The sequence below is a fragment of the Trachypithecus francoisi genome, unplaced genomic scaffold (assembly GCF_009764315.1).
Source record: "Trachypithecus francoisi isolate TF-2019V2 unplaced genomic scaffold, Tfra_2.0 Lachesis_group15, whole genome shotgun sequence".
NCBI lineage: Eukaryota > Metazoa > Chordata > Mammalia > Primates > Cercopithecidae > Trachypithecus > Trachypithecus francoisi.
Genome location: NW_022681460.1, coordinates 78,436,570 through 78,456,346, shown reverse-complemented (window position 1 = coordinate 78,456,346; position 19,777 = coordinate 78,436,570). Strand labels below are relative to the sequence as shown.

The following is a 19,777-nucleotide window of genomic DNA, read 5'->3' as shown; positions in this document are numbered from 1 at the left end:
TTTCCTTATGTATTCACTCTTAAAATAACTCATTATTTGAAAATCTGATAATTCTTACAAGATTTTGCAAGAAAATATTTTTAAAGTATTCTAACCTTGCCAGGCATGGTGGCTCACGCCTATAATCCCAGCACCTTGGGCAGCCAAGGCAGGAGGACTGCTTGAGCCCAGGAGTGCAAGACCAGCCTAGGCAATACCATAAGACTCCATCTCTATGAAATCGACAAGGAACTTAAACAAATTTACAAGGAAAAAACAACTCCATTAAAAAGTGGGCAAAGGACTTGAACAGACACTTCTCAAAAGAAGACATATATGTGGCCAATAAACATAAGAAAAAAACTCAACATCACTGATCATTAGAGAAATGCAAATCAAAACCACCATGAGATACCATCTCACACCACTCAGATTGGCTATTAGTAAAAAGTCAAAAAACAGATGCTGGTGAGGTTGTAGAGAAAAAATAACACTTTTACACTGTTGGCGGGAGTGTAAATTAGTTCAACTATTATGGAAGACAGTGTGGTGATTTCTCAAAGACTAGAGGCAGAAATACCATTTGACCCAGAAATCCCATTAGTGGGCATATACCCAAAGGAATATAAATCATTCTGTTATAAAGATGCATGCACATACATGTTCATTGCAGCACTATTCACAATAACAAATACATGGAATCAACCTAAATGCCCATAAATGATAGACTGGATAAAGAAAATGTGGTACCTGAAATACTATGCAGTCATAAAAAGGAATGAGATCATGTGCTTTGCAGGAACATGGATGGAGTTGGAGGCCATTATCCTCAGTAAACTAACACAGGGACAGAAAACCAAACACTGCATGTTCTCACTTATAAGTGGGAGCTGATTGATGAGAATGCATGGACACATGGCGAAGAACAACACACACTGGGAACCTGTGGGGGATGGGGGAGGGAGGGCATCAGGAAGAATAGCTAATGGTTGCTGGGCTTAATACCTGGGTGATGGGATGACCTGTGCAGCAAACCACGATGGCACATGTTTACCTATGTAAGAAATCTGCACATACTGCATGTGGACCCCAAACTTAAAACTTGAAAAGAAGGAAAAAATTGTTTAAAAAATAGATGAGCATAGTGGTGCACACCTGGGTCCCAGCTACTCGAGGGACTAAGGTGGGAGGATCACTTGACCTGGGACATTGAGACTGCAGTGAGCCATGATCACACCACTGCACTCCAGCCTGGACAACAGAGTGAGATCCTGTCTCAGAGAGAGATATATATAATACATATAATATATATCATATAAATATATATATTTAATATATATCATATAATAATCTTATTTATATATAAGATTATATAATATATAATCTTATAATATATTATAATATATATTTATATATTATGTATTATAATTTTTTTATATATTTATATATTATGTATTATAATATATAAAATAATATATATAATATATTATATATAAAATCTTTCCAGAAGAAAGTAGTGGAAGTATTTTAAGTCATGTAAAAGAAAATCATTTGGGTCAGAGAGCCAGTAAGTGCTCAGTATTTTCTTAGTCACATCTGCCAATGCCTGGTAGGGCACTGTGGCCCTATCGGTAACCACCAGTAATCCTGACAGAAGTCCCAACTCATTTTTTATCCCTGTGTTGAATATGATACCAAAGACTCAAAAATCAGAGAGAATCTTTTACAAAGCCCTTCTTTATTTACTTATAGTTAATATTAAGTGTCAATACCTGTTATTTGGGATATAATGAATTGTCACATGGTAGAACTAGTAGTGTTGCTAGTATTAGTGTCAACGGCTAACCCTGATTATTTACTCCTCTGTTCTAATGCTTTGCATATGTAATATACACATATAAATTAAGTCTCTCAACAAACATATCAAATAGGAAACCATTATCCTTATTTTATAGATGAGGCTTAACTTGCCCAGGGTCATCCAGCTGATCCCTGACAGGTCAAGCAGAGGACACTGGAGTTCTGAAATGTACCTTTGCACACCCATACAGGTGTTTATGCTGGACACCCAGTGCTCACCAAAGACACCAAACAACTTTGACCACGCTCAGTCCTGCCAGCTCATTATTGAGCTGCCTCCTGATGAAAAACCAAATGGACACACCAAGAAAAGGTAAGTACCTAAATCTCAACTCATAGAGTGCTTATGAATAAGAATGTTCATTCACTTCCAGTTCTCATGCATTGTAATCCAAGCTTTGGCCAGGAATACTGAAAACATCTGTGGAGTCATTCAGCAAAGGTTTTCATAAAAACGGTTAGCCTTGTAACCAAATTCCCCACATCTCATATGTATTAGGTTGCCCAGGTTGCACAGAAAGTACCACAGACTGGGTGACTCAAACAGCAGAACCATATATCCCCCAGTTCTGGCACCTAGAAGTCAGATATGAAGGTTTCCTCTGAGATCTGTCTCCTTGACCTGTAGATGACCATTTTCTTCCTGTGTCTTAACATGGACTTCCTCTGTACAGGTCTGTATCTGAATTTCCTCATCTTATAAAGACACCAGTCATTTTGAATTAAAATTAACCCTCATGACCTCATTTTGAATTAATTACCTCTTAAAAGACCTCCAAATATAGTCACATCCTGAGGTACCAGGGGTTAGGACTTCAACATACGAATTGGGGGAACACAGCCCAACCCATAATGTCATACACTTACTATCTTAAACAAAAACAGGAGCCGGGCGTGGTGGCTCACACCTCTAATCCCAGGACTGCAGGAGGATCACTTAAGCTCAGAAGTTCAAGCCCAGCCTGAGTAACATAGTGAGAGCCATCTCTACAAAAAAGTAAAAAAATAAAAATTTAGCCAAGCGTGATGGCATGCGCCTGTAATCCCAGCTGCTCAGGAGGCTCAGGTGGGAGGGTCACTTGAGCCCAGGAGGTCGAGGCTGTAGTGGGCATGATTGTGCCACTGCACTCCAGCCTGGGCAACAGAACAAAACCTTGTCTCATTAAAAATAAGAAGTAAATTGAGGCATGGTTCTGATTGTTTCAGTGAGAAGCACATAAACCTCCCCAGGAACAATAATGGCTATTGGAAGACAAAAAGGTCTATGCTGTGCCCCAGCAAACTTGCCCTTTCTAAACACTATCATCCTCCCTTAAAAATATCGTTCTAGACTTGAGGATGAAGGCAATGACCAAGATTTCCCACTTTTAAACTTCTGACACATTAATAGTAATACGAAGTATTTGAGCACTCTATGTGAAACACAGTGAGGCACGTACAGAGAAGCTTGGGTCCCTTGCCCGAGGACACACAACTGCAAAGAGGTGGAGTCACAATCCAAACTGGCTCTGGGCTGGGCGCAGTGGCTCACGCCGGTAATCCAAGCACCTTGGGACCCAAGGCAGACGGATCACCTGAGATCAGGAGTTTGAGACCAGCCTGGCCAACATGGTGAAACCCTGTCTCTATTAAAAATACAAAAATTAGCCAGGCATAGTGGCGTGCACCTGTAATCCCAGCTACTGAGGCAGGAGAATCTCTTGAACCTGGGAGGTGGAGGTTGCAGTGAGTCGAGATCACACCACTGTACTACAGCCTGGGTGACAGAGCGAGACTCTGTCTTAAAAGAAAAAAAAAAAAAAAAAAAAAACTAGGTCTGGTTGGGCATAAGGCCTCTGCCGTTTCCCATTTCAAGGAGAGAGTTGCTGCAGTAGACTGAATGTGTCCCCCAATATTGATGTGTTTTAGTCCTAACCCCCAATGTGATGATGTTAGATGGGCCTTTCAGGAGGAAATTCGGTCTTGAGGGTGGAGCCCTCATGAAAGGGATTCGTGTCCTTATAAGAAGAGGCAGCTCCCTTGCTCTCTTTCTGTCATGTGAGGATACATGGAGAAGATGGTCATCTGTAGTCTGGAAGAGGGCCTTCACCAGAAGCCACCCATGCTGGCACTCTGATCTCAGACATCCAGCCTCTAGAACTACAGGAAACCAATTTCTGTTGTTTGTGAGCCACCCAGTCTATGGTATTTGTTACAGCAGCCCAAATAAAGACAGTTGGTATCATTTCACAAGCTCTGGGTGATTTGTCCAAAAGTTAGCTGGGTCAGGCATGCTGGCTTGTGCCTGTAGTCCCGGCTACTCAAGAGGCTGAGGCAGGAGAATCGCTTGAACCCAGGAGGCAGAGGTTGCAGTGAGCTGAGATCGCTCTGCACTCCAGCCTGGGCGGCAGAACAAGACTTCATCTCATAAAACGAACAAACAGGTAGCTGGGTTAGCAGAGCAGTTTGATTAATGTAACAATTATTTGGGTGAAATTTCTAGGTAATAATTTTTTGGTCAATTATTGGTACCTAAAAAAAAATATAGAATGTTCAAAAGTTATGAAGCATGAATAAAAAATAAATGTGAACCAGTCACCCAACTTCAGCAATAAAAACTCTACCAATTCTAGTCTGTTTCCCTCAACCGCCAGTCGCTGATTTTTAAGTGTTGGTCATTTTTTATCTACCAAAGATTATTCAATCCTTTGACATCTTTAAGCATTGATTTACTTCAGAATTTCAGTTCTTTTCTTCCTTTTTTCCTATTTCTAATTCACATTCAGTCAATTATTCTTGCTGAAATATTTTTGATGTAGAAGTAGGAAAAAGGAATAGGTTGCATTCAAATTATAAATAAAACACAGGAGAATAGCCTAATATCCTTATATTATTGGTTTTAAAAGGTTACAGTTTGAAAATATAGCAACATGGCTCATAAATTTTCTTAGCACTTTTAATAGGCGGTTGCCCACTCATTGTAGTTAAACAAAACAAAATAAGCATATTAAATTCTTTCACCAATCCCACTGGCCACTGAGGCAAAAGACATTCCTTAACATTCTTTAGGAGCTCTCAGCCAAACTCTCTATGCTTTGCATTCTTAGATTTGACTTTTATTTGCAGGGGCAATTCTTAGTTCAGTATAGGATGTAGTGGAAGATGAGTTAGACCTATGGAAAATTATATGCTGGCCAGGTGCATACTTTAGATGTAATCCTAAAACCAAATTACAGCATTTAAGTAGAGAAACCTGTGTTGGTTGGTTTGGGTTTGTTTTAATAGCCTTGACATTGATAGCCCCAAGCTTTACTTAATCCACATAATCTTAATTAGCACTTTAAGATATATATATATTAGCGATTCCCAGAGTAAGATGGCTGAATAGGAGCAGCTCCAGCCTCCAGCTCCCATCGCGAATGACATAGAGGACGGGTGATTTCTGCATTTTCAACTGAGGTACTGGGTTCATCTCACTGGGGAGTGCCGGACAATCGGTGCTGGTCAGCTGGTGCAGCCCAACCAGCAAGAGCTGAAGCAGGGCAAGCCATTGCCTCACCTGGGAGCGCAAGGGGGAAGGGAGTCCCTTTTCCTAGCCAAGGGAAACTGAGACACACAACACCTGGAAAATCGGGTAACTCCCACCCTAATTCTGCACTTTACCAAGCGTCTTAGCAAGCGGCACACCAGGAGATTATATCCCACACCTGTACAGGAGGGTCCCACACCCATGGAGCCTCCGTCATTGATAGCACAGCAGTCTGAGATCTGACTGCAAGGCAGCAGCGAGGCTGGGGGAGGGGCGTCTGCCACTGCTGAGGCTTAAGTAGGTAAACAAAGCCACTAGGAAGCTCGAACTGGGTGGAGCCCACCACAGCTCAAGGGGGACCTGCCTGTCTCTGTAGACTCCACCTCTGGGGACAGGGCATAGCTAAACAAAAAGCAGCAGAAACCTCTGCAGATGTAAATGACCCTGTCTGACAGCTTTGAAGAGAGCAGTGGTTCTCCCAGCACGGAGGTTGAGATCTGAGAACAAACAGACTGCCTGCTCAAGTGGGTCCCTGACCCCTGAGTAGCCTAACTGGGAGACATTCCCCACTAGGTGCAGACCGACACCTCACACCTCACACAGCTGGTACACCCCGAGACAAAGCTTCCAGAGCAAGAATCCGACAGCAACACTTGCTGTTCAGCAAATATTCTATCTTCTGCAGCCTCCACTGCTGATACCCAGGCAAACAGGGTCTGGAGTGGACCTCAAGCAATCTCCAACAGACCTACAGCTGAGGGTCCTGACAGTTAGAAGGAAAACTAACAAACAGCAAGGACACCCACACCAAAACCCCATCAGTTCATCACCATAATCAAAGACCAAAGGCTGATAAAACCACAAAGATGGGGAAAAAGCAGGGCAGAAAAACTGTAAATTCAAAAAATCAGAGCGCATCTCCCACTCTAAAGGAACGCAGCTTATCGCCAGCAACGGCTCAAAGCTGGACGGAGAATGACTTTGACAAGTTGAGAGAAGGCTTCAGTTGATCAAACTTCTCAGAGCTAAAGGAGGAACTACGTACCCAGCACAAAGAAACTATAAATCTTGAAAAAAGAATGGAAGAATGGATAACTAGAATAATCCATGCAGAGAAGGCCATAAACAAACTGACAGAGATAAAAACCATGACACGAGAAATACGTGACAAATGCACAAGCTTCAGTAACCAACTCAATCAACGGGAAGAAAGAGTATCAATGATTGAAGATCAAATGAATGAAACAAACTGAGAAGAGAAGTCTAGAGAAAAAAGAGGAAAAAGAAATGAACAAAGCCTCCAAGAAATATGGGATTATGTGAAAAGACCAAATCTATGTCTGATCGGTGTGCCTAAAAGTGAGCAGGAAAATGGAACCAAGTTGGAAAACACTCTTCAGGATATCATCCAGGAGAACTTCCCCAACCTGGTAAGGCAGGCCAACATTCAAATTCAGGAAATACAGAGAATGCCACAAAGATACTCCTTGAGAAGAGCAACTCCAAGACACATAATTGTCAGATTCACCAAAGTTGAAATGAAGGAAAAAATGTTAAGGGCAGCCAGAGAGAAAGGTTGAGTTACCCACAAAGGGAAGCCCATCAGACTAACAGCAGATCTCTCGGCAGAAACTCTACAAGACAGAAGGGGGGGGGGGCAATATTCAACATTCTTAAAGAATTTGAAACCCAGAATTTCATATCCAGCCAAACTAAGTTTCATAAGTGAAGGAGAAATAGAATCCTTTACAGACAAGCAAATGCTTAGAGATTTTGTCACCACCAGTCCTGCCCTACAAGAGACCCTGAAGGAAGCACTAAACATGGAAAGGAACAACCAGTACCAGCCATTGCAAAAACATGCCAAAATGTAAAGACCACTGATGCTAGGAAAAAACTGCATCAACTAACAAGCAAAATAACCAGCTAATATCACAATGACAGGATCAAGTTCACACATAACAATATTAACCTTAAATGTAAATGGACTAAATGGTCCAATTAAAAGACACAGACTGGCAAATTGGATAAAGAGTCAAGACCCATCAGTTTGCTGTATTCAGGAGACCCATCTCACATGCAGAGACACACACAGGCTCAAAATAAAGAGATGGAGGAAGATCTGCCAAGAAAATGGAGAACAAAAAAAAGCAGGGGTTGCAATCCTAGTCTCTGATAAAACTGACTTTAAACCATCAAAGATCAAAAGAGACAAAGAAGGCCATTACATAATGGTAAAGGGATCAATGCAACAGGAAGAGCTAACTATCCTAAATATATATGCACCCAATACAGGAGCACCCAGATTCATAAAGCAAGTCCTTAGAGACTTACAAAGAGACTTAGACTCCCATACAATAATAATGGGAGACTTCAACACCCCACTGTCAACACTAGACAGATCAACGAGACAAAAAGTTAACAAAGATATCCGGGAATTGAACTCAACTCTGCACCAAGTGGACCTAATAGACATCTACAGAACTCTCCACCCCAAATCAATAGAATATACATTCTTCTCAGCACCACATCACACTTATTCCAAAATTGACCACATAGTTGGAAGTAAAGCACTCCTCAGCAAATGTAAAAGAACAGAAATTATAACAAACTGTCTCTCAGACCACAGTGCAATCAAACTAGAACTCAGGACTAAGAAACCCAATCAAAACCGCTCAACTACATGGAAACTGAACAACCTGCTCCTGAATGACTACTGGGTACATAAGGAAATGAAAGCAGAAATAAAGATGTTCTTTGAAACCAATGAGAACGAAGATACAACATACTAGAATCTCTGAGACACATTTAAAGCAGTGTGTAGAGGGAAATTTATAGCACTAAATGCCCACAAAAGAAAGCTGGAAAGATCTAAAATTGACACCCTAACATCACAAATAAAAGAACTAGAGAAGCAAGAGCAAACACATTCAAAAGCTAGCAGAAGGCAAGAAATAACTAAGATCAGAGCAGAACTGAAGGAGAGAGAGACACAAAAAACCTTCAAAAAAATCAATCCAGGAGCTGGTTTTTTTGAAAAGGTCAACAAAATTGATAGACCGCTAGCAAGACTAATAAAGAAGAAAAGAGAGAAGAATCACATAGACACAATAAAAAATGATAAAGGGGTTATCACCACCAACCCCACAGAAATACAAACTATCATCAGAGAATACTATAAACACCTCTACGCAAATAAACTAGAACACCTAGAAGAAATGGATAATTTCCTGGACACTTACACTCTCCCAAGACTAAACCAGGAAGAAGTTGAATCCCTGAATAGACCAATAGCAGGCTCTGAAATTGAGGCAATAATTAATAGCCTATGAACCAAAAAATGTCCAGGACCAGACAGATTCACATCCAGATTCTACCAGAGGTTTAAGGAGGAGCTAGTACCATTCCTTCTGAAACTATTCCAATCAATAGAAAAAGAGGGAATCCTCCCTAACTCATTTTATGAGGCCAACATCATCCTGATACCAAAGCCTGACAGAGACACAACAAAAAGAGAATTTTAGACCAATATCCCTGATGAACATCGATACAAAAATCCTCAATAAAATACTGGCAAACCGAATCCAGTAGCACATCAAAAAGCTTATCCACCATGATCAAGTGGGCTTCATCCCTGGGATGCAAGGCTGGTTCAACATATGCAAATCAACAAACGTAATCCAGCATATAAACAGAACCAAAGAAAAAAACCACATGATTATCTCAATAGATGCAGAAAAGGCCTTTGACAAAATTCAACAGTCCTTCATGCTAAAAACTCTCAATAAATTCAGTATTGATGGAACATATCTCAAAATAATAAGAGCTGTTTATGACAAACCCACAGCCATTATCATACTGAATGGGCAAAAAATGGAAGCATTCCCTTTGAAAACTGGCACAAGACAGGGATGCCCTCTCTCACCACTCCTATTCAACATAGTGCTGGAAGTTCTGGCTAGGGCAATCAGGCAAGAGAAAGAAATCAAGGGTATTCAGTTAGGAAAAGAAGAAGTCAAATTGTCCCTGATTGCAGATGACATGATTGTATATTTAGAAAACCCCATCATCTCAGCCCAAAATCTCCTTAAGCTGATAAGCAACTTCAGCAAAGTCTCAGGATACAAAATCAATGCGCAAAAATCACAAGCATTCTTATACACCAGTAACAGACAAACAGAGCCAAATCATGAATGAACTTCCATTCACAATTGCTTCAAAGAGAATAAAATACCTAGGAATCCAACTTACAAGGGATGTGAAGGATCTCTTCAAGGAGAACTACAAACCACTGCTCAGTGAAATCAAAGAGGACACAAACAAATGGAAGAACATACCATGCTCATGGATAGGAAGAATCAAGATCGTGAAAATGGCCATACTGCCCAAGGTAACTTATAGATTCAATGCCATTCCCATCAAGCTACCTATGACTTTCTTCACAGAATTGGAATAAATTGCTTTAAAGTTCATATGGAACCAAAAAAGAGCCCACATTGCCCAGACAATCCTAAGTCAAAAGAACAAAGCTGGAGGCATTATGCTACCTGACTTCAAACTATACTACAAGGCTACAGTAACCAAAACAGCATGGTACTGGTACCAAAACAGATATAGACCAAAGGAACAGAACAGAGCCCTCAGAAATAATACCACACATCTACAGCCATCTGATCTTTGACAAACCTGAGAGAAACAAGAAATGGGGAAAGGAGTCCCTATTTAATAAATGGTGCTGGGAAAATTGACTAGCCATAAGTAGAAAGCTGAAAGTGGATCCTTTCCTTACTCCTTATACGAAAATTAATTCAAGATGGATTAGAGACTGAAATGTTAGACCTAATACCATAAAAACCCTAGAAGAAAACCTAGGGAATACCATTCAGGACATAGGCATGGGCAAGGACTTCATGTCTAAAACACCAAAAGCAATGGCAACAAAAGCCAAAATTGACAAATGGAATCTCATTAAACTAAAGAGCTTCTGCACAGCAAAAGAAACTACCATCAGAGTGAACAGGCAACCTACAGAATGGGAGAAAATTTTTGCAACCTACTCATCTGACAAAGGGCTAATATCCAGAACCTACAAAGAACTCAAACAAATTTACAGGAAAAAACCCCATCAAAAAGTGGGCAATGGATATAAATAGACATTTCTCAAAAGAAGACATGCATACAGCCAACAGACACATGAAAAAATGCTCATCATCACTGGCCATCAGAGAAATGCAAATCAAAACCACAATGAGATACCATCTCACACCAGTTAGAATGGCAATCATTAAAAAGTCAGGAAACAACAGGTGCTGGAGAGGATGTGGAGAAATAGGAACACTTTTACACTGTTGGTGGGATTGTCAACTAGTTCAACCATTGTGGAAAACAGTATGGCGATTCCTCAAGGATCTAGAACTAGAAATACCATATGACCCAGCCATCCCATTACTGGGTATATACCCAAAGTATTATAAATCATGCTGCCATAAAGACACATGCACACGTATGTTTATTGCGGCACTATTCACAATAGCAAAGACTTGGAATCAACCCCAATGTCCATCAGTGACAGACTGGATTAAGAAAATGTGGCACATATACACCATGGAATACTATGCAGCCATAAAAAAGGATGAGTTCGTGCCCTTTGTAGGGACATGGATGCAGCTGGAAACCATCATTCTCAGCAAACTATCGCAAGAACAGAAAACCAAATACCGCATGTTCTCACTCATAGGTGGGCATTGAACAATGAGATCATTTGGACATGGGAAGGGGAACATCACACACGGGGGCCTAATATGGGAGGGGGGAGGGATGGCATTGGGAGTTATAACTGATGTAAATGACGAGTTGATGGGTGTAGCACACCAACATGGCATATGTATACATATGTAACAAACCTGCACTTGTGCACATGTACCCTAGAACTTAAAGTATAATAATAATAATAATAATAAATATATATATATATTAGCATGTTTTAAGTCAACCACTTTTTATGCAATTAATTCTCAATTATCCAATCTGGAGGATGGCAGACTTCTTAAAGGTGTGCTGAGAAAAAGCTTGAAACCCTTGGGTACTCTGAATTAGAAAGTTATTTGTTGATTTTGTTTGAGATCTTTGTCTCCTATCAGCATAGATGATTAGGAACTGCATATCTATAAAATTGTTGCACTTATCTTTCTGAAACTTTGATCTCTTCAGTATTATTTCCCTCCCATTCTGTTTTCTTGCCACTGCATCCTTTAACCTAAACCTAAGGTAAAGGGGATTTGCTGTCCTTTTTTACATGCATAGTTAGCAGCTGTATCTCTTAAAGCATCCAAAAAATGATCTTGGTGGATGAAGATCTTCCACAATTCAGACATGCCTTTGCATTGGCCTCACTTTAGGTGTTGGCTGGAAAATGGCTTTTCATTTCTTAGGGAAGGTAATAAAAAACAGTGTTGTGAGCAAAGGGTTTCACGCCTTCACCAGGCTGATTAAACTCACCCCTCTGGTGGTGCTTCCTGCGTCAGGGATCCAGGATCCTAGGGGAGTGGGGTTCAAATGTCAGAGCCATTTCTCAGGGGGAGCATTTCCTTCAGGCAGCCTGTGCCCAGAGCCAGCCTGCTTTCTTTCTTTGACTTGGAGACTTACTGAATGCTACTCTCACCATTTTCCCGGTTACTGTGGACAAGATTAATAAGGTAGTGTCCCGTCCCTTGAGGATGTTATAGGTGTCATGGGGACAGACTTGTCTGATGACTAAAAAATGTCCCTTTTTAGTTCATATCCTTATAGTATGGACAGAAAACATTAGAACAAACTGATAGCTTTTGGACCAAGTTGGTATAAGCTTTTGGAGCCCTCTTTTTCAAAAGAACGCGTGTTCGGGTTTACTGGTAGCTCAAGTAGGAACTGAGGCTGAGGAAATGGAGACTTGTTTAATGGGTACAAAGTTTCTGTTAGAAATGATGAAAAAGTTTTAGCAATAGATAGCAGTAGTGGTTATACAACATTATGAATATACTTAATATCACTGAATTGTATACACAAAAAATTAAAATAGTAACTTTTATGTATTATTTTACCACAAAAACATGAAAGTGATTTATTTTAAAAGGTTACTGTTTTTGAGTGACAGTCCTTTGTTACTCATTTCATCTTGAGAGTAATGTGTTTTCCCTCAGTGAGGACTAGACAAAGGGCAAAGTTGACACTGAGATTTATGCAGGATTTGTCATTTTCTGCTGTTAGAAAAGCACTTTTCCTGCTTACACAAATTTTTACATTCAAAGTCATAGTGAGACATAAAGCAAAATGTTATTAACATGATGGCTAGACCTTTGAAATTAATAACAGTTGTCATAATTTTATAATTATCCAGTTTGGGATATTAACTGGCTGTATAATGGCCTCAACTATTTTCATAAAATTCTAAGAGCAGTGAAAAGAAATGAAACTGTAAACCAAAACCACATTGAACCACACTGGTGAATTTAAAAATTTGGCAAACATAGGACAGGTTGAGCATCCCTAACCTCAACTTTTTGAGTGCCAGCAAGACACCACAAATGGAAAATTCCACACCTGACCTCATGTGATGGGTCGTAGGAAAACCCAAAATGTATTCTGTGTTCCCAAGGGCAAAAAGACCTCCCAGCCCCCTTCAACTGTGACATCTTTTCACAAATATATCTTCATGTTAACTGTTAATTTGGCATCATAACTTATATTCTATAGCTTTGGGAATTTTTTAAAGTGTCAAGAATTCCACTAGTTGTGATTAAAATGGTTAACATGTAATGCCCAAAAAGTATGCCTTTTTTCACGGAAGACATTTGAGTAGAGGTAGTTTAGTTTGTAAATTTGCATATATCAGTCTGAAATGGGTAACGTCTATATTGCTTTGAAATACTGGATGTAGGGCAGAAAACCATTAATCTATCCCTCTCTTTTCACTTGAAGCGTGTCTTTCAGGGAAATTGTGGTGAGCCTGCTGTCTCATCAGGTGTTACTCCAGAACTTATATGACATCTTGTTAGAAGAGTTTGTCAAAGGCCCCTCTCCTGGAGAGGAAAAGACGATGCAAGTGCCAGAAGCCAAGCTGGCTGGCTTCCTCAGATACATCTCCATGCAGAACTTGGCAGTCATATTCGACCTGCTGCTGGACTCTTATAGGACTGCCAGGGAGTTTGACACCAGCCCCGGGCTGAAGTGCCTGCTGAAGAAAGTGTCTGGCATCGGGGGCGCCGCCAACCTCTACCGTCAGTCTGCGATGAGCTTTAACATTTATTTCCACGCCCTGGTGTGTGCTGTTCTCACCAATCAAGAAACCATCACGGCCGAGCAAGTGAAGAAGGTCCTGTTTGAGGACGACGAGAGAAGCACAGATTCTTCCCAGCAGTGTTCATCTGAGGATGAAGACATCTTTGAGGAAACCGCCCAGGTCAGCCCCCCGAGAGGCAAGGAGAAGAGACAGTGGCGGGCACGGATGCCCTTGCTCAGCGTCCAGCCTGTCAGCAACGCAGATTGGGTGTGGCTGGTCAAGAGGCTGCACAAGCTGTGCATGGAACTGTGCAACAACTACATCCAGATGCACTTGGACTTGGAGAACTGTTTGGAGGAGCCTCCCATCTTCAAGGGCGACCCATTCTTCATCCTGCCCTCCTTCCAGTCCGAGTCATCCACCCCATCCACGGGGGGCTTCTCTGGGAAAGAAACCCCTTCCGAGGACGACAGAAGCCAGTCCCGGGAGCACACGGGCGAGTCCCTGAGCCTGAAGACCGCTGGTGGGGACCTGCTGCTGCTGCCGCCCCCCAGCCCCAAAGTAGAGAAGAAGGATCCCAGCCGGAAGAAGGAATGGTGGGAGAATGCAGGCAACAAAATCTACACCATGGCGGCCGACAAGACCATTTCCAAGTTGATGACCGAATACAAAAAGAGGAAACAGCAGCACAACCTGGCCGCGTTCCCCAAAGAGGTCAAAGTGGAGAAGAAAGGAGAGCCACTGGGTCCCAGGGGCCAGGACTCCCCACTGCTTCAGCGTCCCCAGCACTTGATGGACCAAGGGCAAATGCGGCATTCCTTCAGCGCAGGCCCCGAGCTGCTGCGACAGGACAAGAGGCCCCGCTCAGGCTCCACCGGCAGCTCCCTTAGTGTCTCGGTGAGAGACGCAGAAGCACAGATCCAGGTACACCCCTGCGGCCAGAGGAGGTGGGCGGGAGGCTGGGTTTCCAGTACTGGATGGGCCCCCCTTGCAGAGCGGGCGCACAAAGGCTAAGATGTATAGAAACAGGTAGGGAGTACGAACCAATTTCCCTCCAAAGTCAGAGGACTGCCCGAGCCTAAGTGCAGGATTTCCCAGTATCAGTATATCATTATGAAGCTGGAATTTTACTCTCAGGTAATTTCAGAAACTGTTTTTTTCCATTGTAATATGTATTATTGAGAATTAGGAACTCAGCTGTATAAATAAGATGAGGCTAAAGCTTATAAAATGTAAGCTTTTTCAAGACCAGCCTGGACAACAAGGCAAAACCCATCTCTACAAAAAAAGAAATACAAAAATTAGCTGGGAAAGGTGGCACATGCCCGTAATCCCAGCTACTTGGGAGGCTGAGCCAGGAGGATTGTGTGATCCCAGGAGACAGAGGTTGCAGTGAGCTGAGATGGTGCCACTGCACACCAGCTTGGATGACATAGACCCTGTCTTAAAAAAAGGAAGCTTTAACTGGCATTGAGTTCTTAGTGTGTCATTCAAAAACGGCACTGAAGAAATTCTGTAGTTATGAAGCATTATACAAACGAAAAAAGCAAATATTGTGTGGTTATGCCAATTAATTTTTTTCAAATTCTTTTCATCTCAACTTTTTCTAGCCCATCCTGTACACATAAAAATTCTCAATCTTCAGGGGCGCTTTGAGTGTAATTCTATGGTGCATCAAAAAATGAGTTTGAGATGAATGGCCTATGGAGATCTCATTGTGAGAAGGCAAGGGAGGTTTTTTATATTTGCTTTTTTTTTTTTAATCTAAGGAGTAAGAGTTTAGTAGTTTGTGAAAGCTGAAAATAAGGCGAATCTCTGCCCATCTTTATGGATGTGAAATTATGATGTAGGCATAATAAATTAATATGCCTACAATTTATTATAGGCATATTAAATGAATGAAAACGAATTTATTGCAACTAGCGCCTGAAAAAAAAAAAACATTTCCACATTGGCAGGGCCACTCGCAAGTGTTCAAATAAAACTAGGGGGGAAAGCCACTAATTTTCTTAAATCCTTTCTCTTAGGCATGGACCAACATGGTGCTAACAGTTCTCAATCAGATTCAGATTCTCCCAGACCAGACCTTTACGGCCCTCCAGCCCGCAGTGTTCCCGTGCATCAGTCAGCTGACCTGTCACGTGACTGACATCAGAGTTCGCCAGGCTGTGAGGGAGTGGCTGGGTAGGGTGGGCCGTGTCTATGACATCATTGTGTAGACATCATTGTGTAGCAGACTCCTATTCCACTCCGCCACCAAACAGCAGTAGTGAGGGTTAGAGTCTGCCTGCCAATCCAACTGTTGCGTTTTCCCCACCACCAGCCCCACTTAAACTAGTGTCTCAGAGAACAATGTTTCCTAATGTAAAAAGCCTTTCCAACCACTGATCAGCATTGGGGCCATGCTAAGGTTTGTATCTAGATGACACAAACGATATTCTGATTTTGCACATTATTATAGAAGAATCTATAATCCTTGATATGTTTCTAACTCTTGAGGTATATTTCCCAGTGCTTTTGCTTACAGTGTTGTCCCCAAATGGGTCATTTTCAAGGGTTACTCATTTGAAAACACTATATTGATCTATCATCTTAAAAATAAATATAATTCCTAAGGCAATATCTGCTGGTAAATCAAGCTGATACGTAAACACTCAGACATATAGTACCAGGGATTATTAATTGGAGGAAGATTTATGATTATGGGTTTGGCTGGGAAGAAGACAACTATAAAGACATATTCTTGGGTGTCATAATCAAGAAAGAGGTGACTTCTGTTGTAAAATAATCCAGAACACTTCAAAATTATTCCTAAATAAGATTTTCAGCTATTCACCAATTTCCCCATATAAGGTACTGTTGTGCCTTTATTTCTGTATGATTTCTGTATGTCTAAAAGAAGAAAGTTCTTTCCTAGCAGGTTTTGAAGTCTGTGGCTTGTCAGCCTGTGACACAGAGTAGCCAGTGAAAGTGGCTGATACATAGATCGTCGAGAGACATGAGACCGACCGGCCACCCTGGCTGTTCTCGTGGCGTTTGCTTCTGTCCCCAAGGCAAACAAGGAAAGGAAAGAAAAAATGGTGCCTTCGTCTTTTGTTGCACTTACATTTCTATGCCCCACAATTATCTGAACATAAGGTATAACATTTGGTTTTTAAGACAACAAAACAGTAAAACGCAACTCATTGTATATCAACATGCTTGGAGGAAAGGGACTCAGGGAAGGGAGCAGGGAGTGGAGGGTAGGGATGGATGATGATGAAATCGTTTTCAATCTTAAAATATAACACAACAATCTTGCAAAATTATGGTGTCAGTTACACAAGCACTAGTCTCATAAAATGAAAGCAATGGAGAAAGACACTGAAATGTAGAAAATGTTGTCTGTTTAAAATATTTCTCCTATCTAGCAAGTAAAGTTACCCTACATTTGATGTCTTTTCATTCAGACCAATATTTCAGGTGGATATTTCTAAGTATTACTAGAAAATACATTTGAAAGCTTTATCTTATTATTTACAGTATTTTTACATTATCCTAATGATTGAAAACTCCTCAAACTTACACACATTCTACAGAGCAGATTTAGTTGTTAAGGCATACATTATAATCTCTCAGCTCTATTCATAATGAATAAGTCACCCTTTAAATATAAGACATAAATTCTGCAGTCTTGAAACACGGATTTAAAAGGGTATTTGTAAACTTTGCCCTCCTTGAGAAACATGGAACTAACTTAGAGGTTAGGAGGAAGGCAGTGTTCTGACTTCTTCAGGTGATCCAAAAGAAAGACCCTTATCATTCTGTGTGCCATCTAGAGATCACCACAGAATCCATTTTTTTGCCAGTTCCACAAAACACTCTCTTTGCCTTCATTTTTCACTCACTAGACAATAATTCAAGTTTAGAAACAGGTAATCAGCTATTTGATCTTAAAAGGCAATGAATCGTTGGGATATCAATGAACTATGTTGTATACTTTTGAATTTTTATACTTTATAAATGGAATTGAAAGTTGGATAACTGCTTTTTTTTTAAATTTTCCAACAGAAGTAACACCACAGTTGTTTTGTTTCTTTTTATAGCTTACCTGAGGTTCAGTTCTTCTTTGTGAACCTGTGAGTACTGCACAGTTTACTGGGGGAAAAGGCTTCAGTAAAGCAGAGGCCAGAATTACAGTATTTATACATAGCAACTTTTCATAAAGTAGAAAAATTCAAAGGAAGCTGTCTCAGTTTGTGAATACCGGCTGGGCGCAGTAGCTCACGCCTGTAATCCCAGCAGTTTGGGAGGCCAAGGTGGGCGGATCACGTGCGATCAGGAGTTTGAGACCAGCCTGGACAACATGGTGAAACCTTGTCTCTACCAAATATGCAAAAATTAGCTAGGTGTGGTAGCATGCACCTGTAATCCCAGCTACTTAGGAGGCTGAGACAGGAGAATTGCTTGAACCCAGGAGGCGGAGGTTGCAGTGAGCCAAGATTGTGCCATTGCACTCCAGCCTGGGCGACAAGAGTGAAACTCCATCTAAAAAAATAATAATTGTGAATACTGCGTCCCAAAGTATGTTAGTTATTTGGAAATCAGCATTCTCCCTGATGCTCTATTATGGGATCCAAAATTCTTGAACATAAGTTTACCCTATACTGTGTCCGAACACTGTTCTTGTTCTAGCCTGACTATGGGTCCCAAGAATAAAAGGATGAGAAGGTGTACAGAGCTCTTGATCTATAATTTTTAAGAGTGTTTTGGTACCTTCCCATTGTCTTCTCTATAACCCAGTCCTAACATACTCTGCGCTCGAGTTACCGGACATCCACACTGACATCAGATTTCAACCAGAAACATCACTGAGTGACAGCAGTACTTCTCAGAGGTATTTGCAGCTTGATGCAAAGTCGTCTCTAACGAGTAGGCCTTCAGGTGGTTCTTCCCAGCAGGTGGAGAAGCGAGGGAGGAGATGAAGAACGCTGAGGGGAGTGGCACTTTCCCAGACTGCCCAGCTCAGTCTCTTGCCCTGTTCCTGTGACTCAGCTGCCCACCCCCAAACTTGTCTCAATCCCTCCCAGTCTCTGAAAGTGTCAGGTGTTTCTCTCCTCACAGTCTTGTTTGCAGCAACAGTAAGACAAAATTCAAAGCAGCCTTTTTTTTTTTTTTTTTTTGAGACGGAGTCTCGCTCTGCCGCCCAGGCTGGAGTGCAGTGGCCGGGTCTCAGCTCACTGCAAGCTCCGCCTCCTGGGTTCACGCCATTCTCCTGCCTCAGCCTCCCGAGTAGCTGGGACTACAGGCGCCCGCCACGTCGCCCGGCTAGTTTTTTGTATTTTTAGTAGAGACGGGGTTTCACCATGGTAGCCAGGATGGTCTCGATCTCCTGACCTCGTGATCCACCCGTCTCGGCCTCCCAAAGTGCTGGGATTACAGGCTTGAGCCACCGCGCCCGGCCCAAAGCAGCCTTTTAAAGTGAAGAACAGTTATTAGCATGTATTTACAGACCTAAGCAGAATGAGAGTTTATACATTGTTTTTAGTTGCCTGTATTTATAGCCAAAAGTTTATTACCCTAAAGTTGAGATCTTTCTCTTCTTTTCTTAAAATTTGGTAAAGTGTGCTTCATGAAACAAACATCTGGAAAACTCCAAGTATAAGAGAACTGGGACTGATGATGGCCCAGCCAAGTGTATGGAGGGACAGAGTTCTCTCTGTCATTAATGAGGACATCGGTTTTCACAATTGAACCTCATGCACTGTCCATAGCATCTCACCTAGCTCTTGTGTCTCCTGATCATATTTTAAAAATAGACTGCCTTTTTACACCATCTTCTCTCCTCTTATGATAATTTTCCAGCCCTTACCATAGATATAAAACTAGAACACCTTTTATTATTTGGGGTCTATGTAATGACTGACCAATGAGAACCCAGACAGATGCTAACATACTTAACAGCTCTCATTAAAATACTTTAAATCAGGCATGGTGGCTCATGCCTGTAATCCCAGCACTTTGGGAGGCTGAGGCAGGTAGATCTCTTGAGGTCAGGAGTTCGAGACCTGGCCAACATGGTGAAACCCTGTCTCTACTAAAAATACAAAATTAGCCGGGCATGGTGGCAGCCGCCTGTAATCCCAGCTACTCGGGAGGCTGAGGCAGGAGAATTGCTTGAACCTGGGAGGTGG

The 19,777-nt window shown here is 41.5% G+C and overlaps 1 protein-coding gene across 1 annotated transcript in view; it reads left to right on the top strand.

Moving 5' to 3' along the window:
• Positions 1–18,140, top strand: part of ARFGEF3 (ARFGEF family member 3) — a 202,376-nt gene extending 184,236 nt beyond the window's left edge. The window contains exons 32-34 of the mRNA XM_033235321.1: positions 2,031–2,152; positions 13,304–14,528; positions 15,632–18,140. Coding sequence (XP_033091212.1) covers positions 2,031–2,152; positions 13,304–14,528; positions 15,632–15,823 — 1,539 coding nt within the window. The 3' untranslated portion in view covers positions 15,824–18,140. The remainder of the gene's footprint in view (positions 1–2,030; positions 2,153–13,303; positions 14,529–15,631) is intronic.
• Positions 18,141–19,777: the final 1,637 nt, after the last annotated feature.